The sequence below is a fragment of the Balaenoptera acutorostrata genome, chromosome 12 (assembly GCF_949987535.1).
Source record: "Balaenoptera acutorostrata chromosome 12, mBalAcu1.1, whole genome shotgun sequence".
Taxonomy (NCBI): domain Eukaryota; kingdom Metazoa; phylum Chordata; class Mammalia; order Artiodactyla; family Balaenopteridae; genus Balaenoptera; species Balaenoptera acutorostrata.
Genome location: NC_080075.1, coordinates 67,040,550 through 67,056,291, shown reverse-complemented (window position 1 = coordinate 67,056,291; position 15,742 = coordinate 67,040,550). Strand labels below are relative to the sequence as shown.

The window sequence follows — 15,742 nt, the reverse complement described above, 5'->3', positions numbered from 1 at the left end:
GAGGACCACACCACCAAACTGTTGAGATTTGGATTGTTCCCCTTTTTAGGGAAGATCTGGAGAAGACATTATCCATTGTGATCCCAATTCATGTAACCAGGAGCTTTTAAACTGATGCTTCTTGTTTCCTGGTATACGAAATAGTCTGAATTTTTTCATAGTATTTTTAGATCTATCAGTTACATTTACCATTCTGAGTATATGCAAATTACTGGAAAGCCCCTGTATTTTTACAATCAAAGAAGAAGAAGAAGAAAGAAGAAAGAAGAAGAGGAGGAGGAGAGGGAGGAGGAGGAGGAAGAGGAAGAATTGCAAAAGTGGTGAATGGAGATAGTTTGATGACCAAGTGTGTGTTATTTTACAATTCTCCAGTCAAGACAATGTCGGTCCTAAGGTGCAGACTAAATCCACAGCCATCTTTGCTGATAGGCTTGGATGTAAAAGTAACAACCTGAAACAGTGGCTCAGAACATTTTTTAGAAACAAACAAGCTTAAAATATGTTAGACACAAATAAATATTTTTGAAACCCCATTGACAAGCTGCCTGTATTATTTAAAATGTGCATAGGAAGTAGAACAGATCACTTTGTGCAGGGCTGTAAGGCCCAGAGGAGATCCGAGAAAGCAAGTAGGATCGCGGCTGGGAAAACAGAGAGATGGCTAGAGTAACCCAGAAGGCAGCTCTGTGCTCATGGATGAGCACAGTAGCATTTGGCTGCTGCACCGATTGGGAGCCAAACCCTGCAGTTCCCATCTGTGTGACCCCCTAAACAAATCCCATTGGACACCATTAGCTCATTTAATCTTCACAACAATCCTGGGAGGGAGCTATTATTGATGATTCCCATTTTACAGATTAAGAGACAGACTCAAGAAGGTTAATGACTTGCCTAGGTTCATATGACCACTAATAAATGGAGAGCAAACACTGGGAGAAGACAAAAATATTTCCATCATAGAGTCAGATATCTGTCCATCTGACATATGAAAATACTCAGGGATGTTCTGTGTCTTTTGAAAGAGCATCTCCCCTATTTAGTGTGTGGCTTATTTGGATTTCTGGTTGGATGTTCTTGCACTGCTGGCATCTCCTTTCCAGCAGATGCCAGTGCTGTCATCAGAGGAAGAGCCAGGAGGACAGGAACCTACTCAGCAAAGCCCGGATTAACTCCTGACAACAAGGAAGTCAAAAGGAAGAAGTCAGTCAGTTTTCTGTCTATGTAGCATTCACAATGCAAGGTAGCAAACTAGGACTGGGATTATAGAGGTGGAATTACAAATGCACTGTCTCCTTTCATGAAGCTTAGAGACCAGTAGAGTCTTCTGTTGTGGAATTTACAAAACAGTGGGCAACTGCCCATGGCAGATGTGTTTTATTTGGCCCACATGGAATCACAAAAAAAAATTTTTGTTATTAGTTGCCAGTGCTTAAAAATGAGGATATTTCATATAAAACTCTAGATTTCTGACTTCTCTTGACAAACGAGATGTGGCAATTGTCATCAAACTGACAACAATTTGCCTTAGATGAGTAGTGGCTATCTCCCATTCATCAGTGATCACACCTTCCCCTATTGCTTCCCTAACCCAGAGATCCAGTGTCAAATTCCACTTATCAGCACAAATTTTTCTTGTTGTTGAGCTAAGAGGAGAGATCCCCAAGTTAATCATATCTGCAAAACTCTTTTACCAAATACATTGTTATACCAATGTCTCTCTCACAATACCCCTTTCATGCATCTCCCTTCACTCTTTTATATGGTGGGCTGGTTCCTCAAAGCATTCGTTTGTGACATGGGGACAGTTCCTCTTCTGCAAAGAGTCAGGGCCCCTGGAGGTAGAAGTGACTGCTGTTCAGAGGAAGGTGGATACAGTGTGCATTCTTTGTGAGCAGGATTTTCATGATCTGAAATGATACTGGGGCAATTTTATAGTAAAGTCAATTTTATCATGCTTAAAAAAACCTTTAGATGACAAAGTCTAGATAATGCAATACATGACCAGATATATGAAATCCTTAATTTAACTGCTGTATTTAGTAGCTAGAATAGTGACTACAATGGTCCCCGCCACATATTAGGTGACCAATAAATATTTGTTGAATGAATGATGCAAAAATGACAGTTTATAATGCCAGTTTCTTTTTTAAAAAAATGAGATAGAACAGAAAGATAAATCCTTGAAAGACATCCTGTGCCTCTGAGTTTTTTCTTGCTCCTAAGCACCAGGTACTGAGCTGGAGATAAGGGATCCTTGATGTTACAGGCTAGGACCAGGGACAGGTGTATAAAATAAGACTTGGAAATGGAATAAAGCCTTTCACATTAAGCCTTTATCTTTAGACAAAATATGTTAAAGGAAAATTTTCATGCTTAAATGGTCAGAGAAAGGACAGGGCACCTGGTTCTCTTCCCTGCTGATAAAATGGTATGATTCATCAGGTTCTTAACATTGAAGGGCACATGTGGGAATTATCCAGGCTTATTTTAAGTCTTATGACTTCTGTTTTAGGTAAATGGGACCATGCATTTTAAGGTTTTGCAGATTTTGTCCACGCAGTTCAACCTTCGTTTACATCCTTATCCTTGCCTACCCTGATCTTTCTCTCTGTCTTTATTTCTCCAAGTCCTCCCAGTTAGGTCCCAGTTCACAAGTTCCTCTGTGAATCCATCCTGATCATTTCTGTCCTCAGTGGCCCCCACACATAATAATAAAAGTAGTTGTAACAGCTATAATAATAACAATAACATCAACAACACCAGACTACATTTCCTGAGATTTCACTGTGTACTAGGTCCTGTGTGAAGTACTTTACATGCATTATTTCATTTGATCCTGATAAAAATCCAATTAGATAGGGACTTTTGTGATCATTTCCATTTTACAGAAGTGGAAACTGAGTATCAGAGAGGAAATAACTGGCTCAAGGCCACAGAGCTAACCAGTGGCAGGCTCAGAATTTGAACTCAAACCCACCGGTCTCCAAAACCTCTCCCTCATGCTTTACACGCTGCCTGCCTGAAAAATTCCTATAGCACTTAGAGCGGGGCAACTTCCTTCACATTTAGCATGTGTTGCCTTTTGTTGATGTGAATATATCTTTTTGTGTTCAGGTCCTATTTAGTCAAATAAAGTGTCTGGCCCTTGAGGGCAGGAAGGATTTTATACCATTTTATATCACCAGAACTTAGCACAGTGCCCTGAAATAATAGAAACCTATTAATTGCTCCTTTATTTCTGCAGTTCTTTAGTCAAACATCCAAGACACCATTTATTCCATTTCCAAGTCTTATTTTATACACCTGTCCCTGGTCCTAGCCTGTAACATCAAGGATCCCTTATCTCCAGCTCAGTGCTTGGTGCTTAGGAGCTACTCAATAATTATCGAGAAAAATTGAGTCAATGATTCTTGTTGATGCTGATGACCACACTAGGTTTAACTTTTTTCTTTTTAAAATTTCATTTTCCGGGACTTCCCTGGCGGTCTGGTAGTTAAGACTCCGCGCTTCCAATGCAGGGGGCGTGGGTTTGATCCCTGGTTGGGGAACTAAGATCCCACATCCTGCGTGGCCAAAAAATAAAATATTAAAACTTCTTTGAAAAAAAATTTCATTTTCCACCTCTGCATGCTATCTTTTTAATGTTCTACATTCACTCAAGTTACTAGACATTGAGCTTAAGCATTCAGTTTGGAAAAATTTCAGTAATGTAAATAAGTAAATAAATGATTCACATTCTTATTTATCCCTTCTAATTTGTTGTAGCTTTCTCTGGACCTCTATCACACAGAAGATGATATTTACAAACTATCACTGGTGCTGGAGCCTAGAAATTCTAAATCGGTGAGTATTGTTTTCTCTCTCAGGTTCAGTGACAAACACCATTATTTTTTATTTACAATAATTGGCCATTACAGTAGTGCTTTGTGATCTAAAGATTGAAGAATTAAAAAATCTATATTCTTCCCATTTTACCAATGGAACAGCTTAGCCCTGACAGATAATTATTTCTTCACATTAGAAGCTAACAAAGAAGAACATCATTTCCAGTTACTCTGTTTTATTGTTGATCTTCCATGTTCCCTCTGAGAACCTGCCCTGCCCCCAAAAAAGAAGGAACAATAATTTGAATGACCATTCTAGGCTTTTTTTAAAAAAAACTGATTCTACATAAAATTAGATTTAATAAATTTTAAATACCCTAATCATAATTCACAAATTTCTCTACTAATGATTCATCCAGCTCAGAATTCCAGTATCACATTGGATAGAGTCTCACTTAACTGAAAGCTGACTCTTAGTAAAGAAACATTATATAATGAGTTGAAGAAACTGCATTACTGAATGTACACTGCTCATTACTCTTAGCAAGTGGACGGTAGCTCAGATATGCTTTGCACTAGTAAAAAAAAAATATCTGGGTGAATATGAAATTTACAATGAGATGCGGTTTGCATGTTGAAAAAAATTTTTCTGTCTGCTTCTTATATCCTGAGATCCATTTTCTTATGAAGGTCTCATTCGTTACCTCTGTATCAGTTGAGTTCTGTGGCACGTTGCCAGCAACACTAGGGCCTAAGTCTGTCCATCTATTAATACCTACTACCATTCTGAACCATCGAACTGAAAGAGGCAGAATGACTGTGAATGCTGTTCACAGTGAAGGCCAGGTGGGAGAGTATGAACTTAAGTCTGAGTCAGTTGACCTGGTAGCATCTGTTCTTAAAATAATGTCGTGGTGGTTCCCCTCCCTGCCAGCCCCAAGAAGCCCATCTCCTGGGGACACTGCAGAAGGCAGCCATGTGGGAAGATACAGCACAGGCAAAGGGAGGGGTTAGGATCAGACTCTTCAAAGTTAGCGTGATGAAGAGAGAGCTAGAAAGAAAAGTAATGTTACTGAAAAAAAAGGAACTCGTAAGCTCCTCCCTCATTCCATAGCTTTGGTGTGAAGAAGCTGTCCTGTACGTGCACACACAGCATTGCCGCCTCCTGGCACCTTCCTTTACCTATAACTAGGCACCTTAACTGCCACCTGTTGGTTGTTGGATGCCTGGCAGGTCATAATATCTATGTTATCTCATTAACTCTGTTAAGGAAACAGAGTCTGGTGAGCATAGGTGTCTTACACAGACCACAGAGCCAGTCAGTAGGAGAGTTTGGATTGGTCTCAGGACTGTCTGCCTTCACCATCTGTGCTTTTTCTACAGCGTGATGCTGCCCATTATTTTCCCACCACCCCTTGTTCAGAAACAGGGTAAGAATGACCATTTTAGCACACATGCCTGATTTGCGCCTTTTAGATTTACTTTAGTTTATTTTCAGGATCAAGTTTTACCAATTTTAGGAGACATTTCCATCCAGCATAAAAAAGTCTTTTTATCTCTTGTAAAAGCAGAAGCTTTCAAAGCCCCTTTCAAGTGCTAAAATCCCATGAATCTATGAAAACACATTTACCAATCCCTTTCTGTCTCTTCTCTAAGTAGAATGTCACCTTATTTTGTATTTAGTGTTCGACACATACTGGTAACTAAGAACAATTTCCCGTCAAGATTATATTACTGAGAGCCTGTAGCTTTAATGTGTTTACAGTTAGCACTGGCCAACCTCACCTAGTTAGTCCCAGAGCTTCTCAACCTTATTCTGTTCCTGGCACCCTTAGTGCCTCATAATTTTTCGTGTTTTAATTCATGTCTCAGTTTTTTCATGCTACCTCTAGGTCAAAAGAAATACCTAACAATTCCACTTATAGAATAGTTAGGTCCAAGCAACTAAATATGTATAAGCATTGATGTTCTAATGGCTTATTACCTGCTTGAAAAAATAATACACACACATTGAAAAAAATAACATTTTTATTTCATTCTTAAATAACCACAATTACTAATGGATATGTGTGCCTGTCGGGCACGGTACAATTTCTTAAATCTTGGAATCAGATTGGATACTGTCACCCTTATTGCTTGTCCCACATTGATTTTTTTGCTTCACAAAGACATGATATCATTGATAGAAATGTGGCATGAGCTGATGGGTGAATTGTGAACTACTTCAAGCTGGTAGTTCGTGTGCTATTGACAAATATTGAGTATTGCTGTATTTCCCTCGGAAGTTTGAAATATCTTTTGGTAACCCTCTGAGTTCGTCACAGTGCTCCAGAGGAGGGGTGTGCCTTGCTGTATAGTTTGGGAACCAAGGGTTTAATCCTTTATTATATCAACAAGATGAAAGGCTTTACTGAAAGAGCCGAGATGTGTGAGCACGTGTGCATGTGTGCGTGTGTGTGTGTGAGAGAGAGAGAGAAACTGTGTGTGGGAGTGACCATATTCAGATGGCAGATAATTTTTTGTCCTGTTTGTAGCTCACAGCAGCACCCACCTCACAACATTGGTAGAGGCTTAAATCCATATAGTTACGCCTCAACTCCTCCTGCAAAAATTGTTATCCCCAACTCGGTATCAAATTTAAAAACAACCTGCTAATACAGGTTTGTATGCATGCACCAGCAAAAATATTTCATCGTATAAGATCCCTAGGGAGAGGATACAAAGTGCACAGCACTCTTGGCTCCCGATAGGATTGTGTTTCACACTTGTGTTGTGTAAACAAGTTATACATTATTGCCACCATCTTCTCCACATTATTAAGTGAAAATGTCTTGCAAGAACATGGAAGAACTGTGGAGAAAACAAGTTCACCAAAGCGGGGCTCGAGAGAGCTAATGATTAGCCAAACCGTCAAGAACTGATTAAGCATATTAAGAGAGATGCTGGTAAGATGACATAAACTTGGCTGTGCACTGCTGCCCACTTACTGCACACACCTAATTTATCACTAGCACTGACTATTAAAGAATTAGATAACTGGTGTTTTATATGCTTTGTACTATAAAGGCAAAAAACTGTATGGATTGTTATAGAGATGTTTAAGGGTGTTTTAGGAGTATCTGGGGAACTTGGATAGGATTTTTGGATGAGCTGAGAGAGCAATATATTTTTCCACCTAAAATAATACAATCTAGGCTGCTGTTAAACAAAATATGTATTTAGTTCCAGATTAGATTCTACTGACAAAATATTCCATTAACAAAATTTTCATTGATGTTTTCAAAATATTTAAGTGCTACATAAACAGAAGTTTTTACTGATATTAATATGCAAAACTTATATGGCTTTCTCAGTGTCCCTGGTCCAAATTGCTCGAGGCCCCAGATAAAGTTGAAAAATGTGTGTGTTTTCTGTCAGCAGCCTACCTCCCCTACGACGCCCACCAAGCCCGTGGTGCCCCTGGAGTGGGCCTCAGGCGTGATGCCAAAGCCAGATCCTACAGTCATCAACAAGCACATAAGGAAATTAGTTGAGGTAAGTGGTTGAGGGACAGTTAAAAGTGAGCAGTTAAAAGGAGGCCCCTTTCTCTTTCCAGAATATTCTCTGGTTGCCCAGGAATCAGATGGAGTTCATGAAAACAGCCCTCTGGCAAGTAAGAGCAATTCAGCAGACACTTAGCTCTACCGGACACTGGCTTCTGGGGAAGAACCTCCCAGGAAGGCCCCCTTTCCCCTTCCTGTCTGTCAGTTCTCACTTGCCCAAATACTCTCAGCTACTTAGAACCCCTCACTTCCCCAGGCATTTGACACTCTGTCATTGCCCCTGCAACCCAAGGGACTGTTTGAGGATTAGAATCTACTCATTAAAACCCATATGGGGGGCTTCCCTGGTGGTGCAGTGGTTAAGAATCCCCCTGCCAATGCAGGGGACACGGGTTTGAGCCCTGGTCCAGGAAGATCCCACATGCCGCTGAGTAACTAAGCCCGTGCGCCACAACTACTGAGCCTGCGCTCTAGAGCCCACAAGCCACAACTACTGAGCCTGCGTGCCACAACTACTGAAGCCCACATGCCATAACTACTGAGGCCCACGCACCTAGAGTCCATGCTCCACAACAAGAGAAGCCACCCAATGAGAAGCCCGTGCACCGCAACAAAGAGTAGCCCCCGCTCACCGCAACTAGAGAATGCCCCCAGGCAGCAATGAAGAAACAACGGAGCCAAGAATAAGTAAATAAATAAATACGTTTAGAAAAAAAAAAACCCACATGGGTCATAATAAAATGCTGGATAAATTGGTTACCTGAGGGTAGGAAAAAATACTGTAAGTTGAGTGTTTCTCCAGCTGTATATATTTGGGGGTCTGTGACACCGCAGCGCAACAGCATTTAGGTCAGAAACATCACTTAATGAAGGGCAAGATTGTGTCAGAGTTTTCCATATTAAAAACAAAAAAAAGAGTAGATGCACCAATGTGGGAAAGATGGAAATATCTCAGGCACTAGAAACTGTGATTATTGATTAAACATCTCCCTTCATGGATTGGTACATCCTCAGATGCAATAGGAACAAGTCTTTGGGATATTATGTGCTCTTTGCTGGGAAAGGATGTTTACAGAAAAAGAATGTTCTATATCTTGGATCATCCATGGAACTACGAGGTGCTGAAAGAAAAGTTGCATGGGGCATGGGAGTCAGGAAGGGGAGATTAGAAAGGGTGAGGGAAGGGGATGAGAAAGCCATAAGGTCCAGTGGAGACCATGTGATGATGTGGTAGTGACAGACCCAACTTGGAGCCAGGGAAGGTGGGCAAAGGATCTGGGTGCATGGAGTTGCAGCTCAGGAAGGTCTAGAATCAGGAAATGAAAGAAGTATTTTCTCTCCTACTCTCTCCTCTGCTTTTCTCTGAATGCTCACTCCGTTCTCTGCAGACAGACTTTCCTTGCTCCACACGAGGAGCCTCTTTCTCCCCCACCCCTTTGTACCTTATCGCTTTTCTCCAATTCCAGTTTCATGGGGGAAGGTTGGCCCAGTTTGGTTAGATTGAGTACTATTGATTTAATTGAATAAATGGCTGGGTTTCATTTGAAGTTCCATAATGAATTTTATTCCATAAAAAATCTTGTACTCTCAGTATAAATATGGGTATTAAACTATAAATTGCAAGCACTCCATAATAGTTCATTTTTAAGCAATTTTGATTATGGATAAGCACTGATAGTGAGACTTGCAAAAAAATTCAGTTATCTATGGATAAACTTGCAATGGGTGCTAAACAATCATATTTTTAATTAAGTAATTTGTTCATTTATACTTTGCCTACTTCCCAAAATACTCCTGAAGCAGTTGTGCCCTAAGGCAATACAGATGATATATAATAGAAACCACAGGGGAATTGCCAACAAACACATGAAAGAATGCTCAACATCACTAATCATTAGAGAAATGCAAATCAAAACTACAATGAGGTGTCACCTCACACCGGTCAGAATGGCCATCATCAAAATATCTACAAACAATAAATGCTGGAGAGGGTGTGGAGAAAAGGGAACCCTCTTGCACTGTTGGTGGGAATGTAAATTGATACAGTCACTATGGAGAACAGTATGGAGGTTCCTTAAAAAGCTAAAAATAGGAGCTTCCCTGGTGGCGCAGTGGTTGAGAGTCTGCCTGCCAATGCAGGGGACACGGGTTCGAGCCCGGGTCTGGGAAGATCCCACATGCCGTGGAGCAACTAGGCCCGTGAGCCACAACTACTGAGCCTGCGCGTCTGGAGCCTGTGCTCCGCAACAAGAGAGGCCGCGATAGTGAGAGGCCCGCGCACCGTGATGAAGAGTGGCCCCCGCTTGCCGCAACTAGAGAGACCCCTTGCACAGAAACGAAGACCCATCACAGCCAAAAATAAATAAATAAATAATTTTTTTTACAAAAAGCTAAAAATAGAACTACCATACGACCCAGCAATCCCACTACTGGGCATATACCCTGAGAAAACCATAATTCAAAAAGAGTCATGTACCACAATGTTCGTTGCAGCTCTATTTACAAAAGCCAGGACATGGAAGCAACCTAAGTGTCCATCGACAGATGAATGGATAAAGAAGATGTGGCACATATATACAATAGAATATTACTTAGCCATAAAAGGAAACGAAATTGAGTTATTTGTAGTGAGGTGGATGGACCTAGAGTCTGTCATACGGAGTGAAGTAAGTCAGAAAGATAAAAACAAACACCGTATGCTAACACATATATATGGAATCTAAAAAAAAAAAACGGTTCTGAAGAACCTAGGGGCAGGACAGGAATAAAGACGCAGACATAGAGAATGGACTTGAGGACACGGGGAGGGGGAAGGGTAAGCTGGGACGAAGTGAGAGAGTGACATGGACTTACATACTACCAAGTGTAAAATAGATAGCTAGTGGGAAGCAGCCGCATAGCACAGGGAGATCAGCTCGGTGCTTTGTGACCACCTAGAGGGTTGGGATAGGGAGGGTGGGAGGGAGACGCAAGAGGGAGGAGATTTGGGGATATATGTGTACGTATAGCTGATTCACTTTGTTATAAAGCAGAAGCTAACACACCGTTGTAAAGTAATTATACTCCAATAAAGATGTTAAAAAAAAAAGAAATCACAGGGGAAAGAAAGATTGCTTCATTATAACTGGACTCTAAGTCAAATGTTTGCATACATGTGTTTGCAGGGAGAACTTACAAACTTTTTGAAAATCCAATTTAGTAGAGGGCAGTGGAAAAATTTAGCAGAGGGCAATGGAAAAAATTTTTATTTTTCTCTGATTATAAAGAAAGCCAGGGCGGTCCACTGGTTAGGACTCAGCACTTTCACTGACATGGCCCCAGCTTCAATCCCTGGTTGGGGAATTAAGATCCCGCAAGCCACATGGTGTGGCAAAAAAATAAAAAATTGAAAAATTTAAAAGCTGAATATTAAAACATTTCATAAAACAGAAAATAGTAAGTTTTACTTTCAGTACTTGATGTTTCTTCTGTCTAGGGTTAATCACTGATAATTTGTAGATCATCTTGTATGAGTTTATTCTCCCCCCCCACACACACACACGCATATATACATGTATATCTTTGAGCAAGCTTGTTCAGTTATTTCCTTAGAACAATTCCTAGAAGTGGAATTGCTGTGTCAGAGTAAGCACTGATTGTCCTCCAGAAAGATTGTGGCTATTTGCTTTACCAACTTGATAAGAGAGTGCCTATTTTCTCATAACCCTAGGAAATTATCAATTGTTTTAATGCTTTCCAATTTGAGAGGTAAAAAAAAAGTTTCGTTAGTATTTCTATAATTACTAGCAGAATTGAATGTCTTTCCACGAATGTATTGTCCATTTGTATTTTTACTTTGGTGATCGTCTGTTTTCCTTTTGTGTCTTTCCACTCATATGTGTTGCAAATGATTTTCTCTGTCGTTTATATTTAAATTTGTTAATTGAGCTTTTTTGATTCAGATATTTTGCATTTTATTGTGATGAAATACTTTTGTTTATGACCTCTGACTTGGATGTCATCCTAAGAAAGGTCTTTCCTACTCAAAGATAACAAAACATGAAAAATATTTTTATCTATTTATCTTTGGTTTTTTATAACTTTATTTTTACATTAAAATATTTAAGGCATCTGGAATTCAGTTTGGGGGCAATTTATTTTATAAAATTATCAGCCATTTAACTCAACAGCAATTATTAGATAACCCATAATTTCCCTGTGGATTTGAATAGATACTTTTTGATATTCTGAATTCTTACATACATATGGATCTGTTTCTGGACTGTACTCTCTGCAGTAAGTTACAATACCATGTTGTTTTGACTAATGTAGCTTTGATTTCTGATAGGGCACGTTGCCCCTCATTACCCGTCATTGTTTTAGTTGAAATATAATTGACCTTCTAGGTGTTCTAGGTGCACAACATAGTGATTCAATATTTCTACACATTACAAAATGATCACCACAATAAGTCTAGTTACCATCTGTCACCATACAATGATATTAAAATATTACTGACTATATTCCCCATGCTGTACTTTCCATCCCATGACTCATTTATTTTATAACTGGAAGTTTGCATCTCTTAATTTCCCTCACCTATTCATTCATCCTCCGACTCCTCTCACCTCTGGCAACCACATGTTTGTTCTCTGTATCTATGAGTCTGTTTCTGGTTTTTTTTTTTGTTTGTTCATTTGTTTTTTAGATCCCACATACAAGTGAAATCCTATGATATTTGTCTTTCTCTGCCTGACTTATTTCACTTAGCATAATACCCTAAGGTCTATCTATGTTGTCAAAAAATGGCAAGATTTCATTCTTTTTTATGGCTGAGTCATATTCCATTTTATTTATACACCACATCTTCTTTATCTATTCATCTATTGATGAACACTTAGGTTGCTTCCATATCTTGGCTATTGTAAATAATGCTGGAATGAACACAGGGATGTATATATCTTTCAAATCAGTGTTTTTGTTTTCTTTGGAAAAAATACCCAGAAGTGGAATTGCTGGATTGTATGATAGCTCTGTTTTTAATTTTTTTAGGAACTTCTATACTGTTTTCCATAGTAGCAGCACCAATTTGTAATCCCAACAACAGTACATGAGGGTTCCCTTTTCTCCACACCCTCACCAACACTTGTTATTTGTTGTCTTTTTGATCATAGCCATTCTGACAGGTGTGAGGTGGTATCTCTGTGTGGTTTTGATTTGCATTTCCCTGAGATGAGTGATAAGTGATGTTGAACATCTTTTCATGTGTCTGTTGGCCATCTGTAAGTCTTCTTTGGAAAAATGTTTATTCAGGTCCGCTACCTATTTTTTAATTGGGTTGTTTGTTTTTTTGATATTGAGTTGTATGAGTTCTTTGTATATTTTGAATATTATCCCTTTATCAGAGATATCATTTGCAAGTATCTTCTCCTATTCAGTAGGTGGCCTTTTCATTTTGTTGAGTTTCCTTCCCTGTGCAAAAGCTTTTTAGTTTGATATAGTCCCAGTTGTTTGTTTTTGCTTTTGTTTCCCTTGCCTGAGATCATTACTCCTCATCTTAAACAATTTTAGGCTATTCTCAACATGTTCAGTTCTATAGGAACTTTAGAATCAATTTGTTCATTTCAAACAAATTCCCACTGGGATTTTGACTGCAATTGCATTAAATGTGTACTTTGATTTTTGAGATAATTTAACATTTTAAAGTTTCATTTTCTATTGTCATGGTATTGGCATTTGTGAATTCACCACGCCTTACTCCTACTCAACCCTGAGGTCTCAGTTTAGACCTTGCTTTCTCCAGGAAACATTTTTAAATCTCCCTTCCCCCTCTCCCCCAGCACTCTGTCTTTATCCTCAGCGTTGCACTTATCTCATTATACCATAAAGGCACCTCAATTTTGTTATCTCCCACTAGATTCCAAGCTCCTTGATAGAAAGAATAATATGCGAGTTATCATTGCTTTCCCAATAACAATTCAGAGGCTGATTCATAAATAGTCATTCAATAAATATTTGCCTTTCCTTTGCAGTCTGTGTTTAGAAACTATGACCATGACCAGGATGGGTACATCTCCCAAGAGGACTTTGAAAGTATAGCTGCCAATTTTCCCTTCTTGGATTCCTTTTGTGTGCTGGACAAAGATCAGTAAGTTTAATTTTGTTATATTGTAATGCAACTGTCCCGAAACAGAAAATTACTATGAAAGGAGAGCAGGGAAACCTTTAATTTATGTCTTGACAGAGTTGATCCTAGTGTATTGATGAAAGGTGTCTAAGGTGTCTTTTCACTGATTTTTTTCTTGGTGTCCACAAACATGACTGGCTGGCTGGAATCACAGGGCAGACCACATCATCAGTGTTAATTAAGTACAAGTGCTCACTTGCAAATTAGCCCAGCTCTCCGTTTCTGATATTACTGCTGCAACTTAGCTAGTTCATCAACCCCAAAACCTCCATCAAAAAAAATAGAGGGCTTCCCTGGTGGCGCAGTGGTTGAGAATCTGCCTGCCAATGCAGGGAACACGGGTTCGAGCCCTGGTCTGGGAAGATCCCACATGCCGCGGAGCAACTAGGCCCGTGAGCCACAATTACTGAGCCTGCGCGTCTGGAGCCTGTGCTCTGCAACAAGAGAGACCGCGATAATGAGAGGCCCGCGCACCATGATGAAGAGTGGCCCCCGCTCGCCACAACTAGAGAAAGCCCTCGCACAGAAACGAAGACCCAACACAGCCAAAAATTAATTAATTAATTTAAAGAAAAAAAAAAGAATAGAGACTAAATATAGTTAGATCTGGCATGGTGGAGTCCTCAGCATCAGTGCACCCGGGGGCAATCTTAAAAGTCATCAAGTAAGTAAGATCTTTTTTTAGATTACTTACGATCTTCAGGAGAGCAGGTGATGGCTGCAGATAGCCAAGAAGTGTTTATGTTTTGTTTTTTCCTTTGCTAGTTCAAAGGTTGTCTTGAGAAACAAAAGAAAAATATATTTCTCTTTAGCTTCAAATGATTCATGAGAGATTAAATAACTTCAGAGGCTAAAACCTGGATCATTAAAAAAAATAATGATTTTAAAAAAAAATTTGCCAAGAAACCCTGGCATTAATAATTTTATCACTTCATTTTTAATTATGTGAGATTAGTTCCTAGTTAAAAAATCATCTGTAATGAAATGCTGGATTTTATATTGGTTAAATGTCCAAGTTATATCACATTAAAATTCTCTAATATTTTTGTTAATGTGAGAATCAAACGAAAATTAAAGCCTTGGTACTTTATCATAAATGTCTTAAAACCTTAATCCATCTTCATTGTATAACAGAGAATACTTTTAAAATAAACTTAAGTTATTAGAAACATACACTTCCTTTATAAAATAAAATTTAAGTTACCCACTAACTACCCACTTCTTCCCTCAGTTTGTTTCTGTCAGTGACATGTTCGTAGAACGTGAACTTAAAATCACTTCCCAGTCTTCATTTTGTTTCTCTGCCGGTTCTTGTTTGGAACAGAGACTGTCCCAGCAGATATATTTTTTTTCCTAAAAAAACTTTTTTCCCCTAAAAATGAAGGTTTAAAGTATTCATAGTTTACATGATTTCTTTTGTCAGACAGGCTTAGATATGTTGATTTTGAGAGGAGAGTGGACCATCCAGGAGAAGATTCTAACAACTTGTCAAAGATATGGCGCCCAGATTCAGGAGAACGGTTAGGGCAAGAGATGTAGATTGTTAGGTCTTCAGCCCAGCGGCGTAAGCTGGAGTTCCAGGAGTGTGAGCACATTCTGATGGGAAAGTGTAGAGGAACATGAGCACGGGCACCTGAGGAATGCAGCTTCAGGGACTCCTCTCCCCACGTGCAGAAGCTGAAAGGAAGACGTGGATCCTGCAGAAGAGCTGGCAAAGGAGGAGCATAGGAGGCAGGAGGGAAACCAGGGCTACATGGAATCACAGGGGACCGTGGAGGAGGGAGTGTCAAAAAGGAGGAAACCTGTCCCATGTCACATGCTGCCAGGAGGTCAAGTTCAAGGAATGAGAAAAGGCCGCTGAGGATGTCACTGTGACAGTTTCAGTAGAATGGTGGGTTAGAAACCTGATTATATGGAGGAAAGAGTAATTGAAAGAAATGGAAAAAATGTCTAACGAGTACTCTTCATGAAAACTTCAGGGGTAAGAGAAGAAAGAGGGAAAAGACAAATGTTGGAAATGGAGGCAGGATTGAGGAAAGACATGTTTAAGGAGGGGAAGTCCTGAGTGTATTTGTAAACAGAAGAAAGAGTGGGTAACAAGATGCGGCAGGAGGAGCATGGTCCTGGAGAGGCTGGAGAGTGGGGGATGGGAGGATGACCCCAAGAGAGGACCCCCGAGATATAAAGGAATTCTGAACTGGCACGGAAGG

General features: G+C 39.7%; 1 protein-coding gene across 1 annotated transcript in view; it reads left to right on the top strand.

Moving 5' to 3' along the window:
• RASGRP3 (RAS guanyl releasing protein 3) overlaps positions 1-15,742 on the top strand; it is a 105,063-nt gene that overhangs the window by 77,550 nt on the left and 11,771 nt on the right. The window contains exons 11-13 of the mRNA XM_007191402.2: positions 3,766-3,843; positions 7,242-7,358; positions 13,378-13,493. Coding sequence (XP_007191464.1) covers positions 3,766-3,843; positions 7,242-7,358; positions 13,378-13,493 — 311 coding nt within the window. The remainder of the gene's footprint in view (positions 1-3,765; positions 3,844-7,241; positions 7,359-13,377; positions 13,494-15,742) is intronic.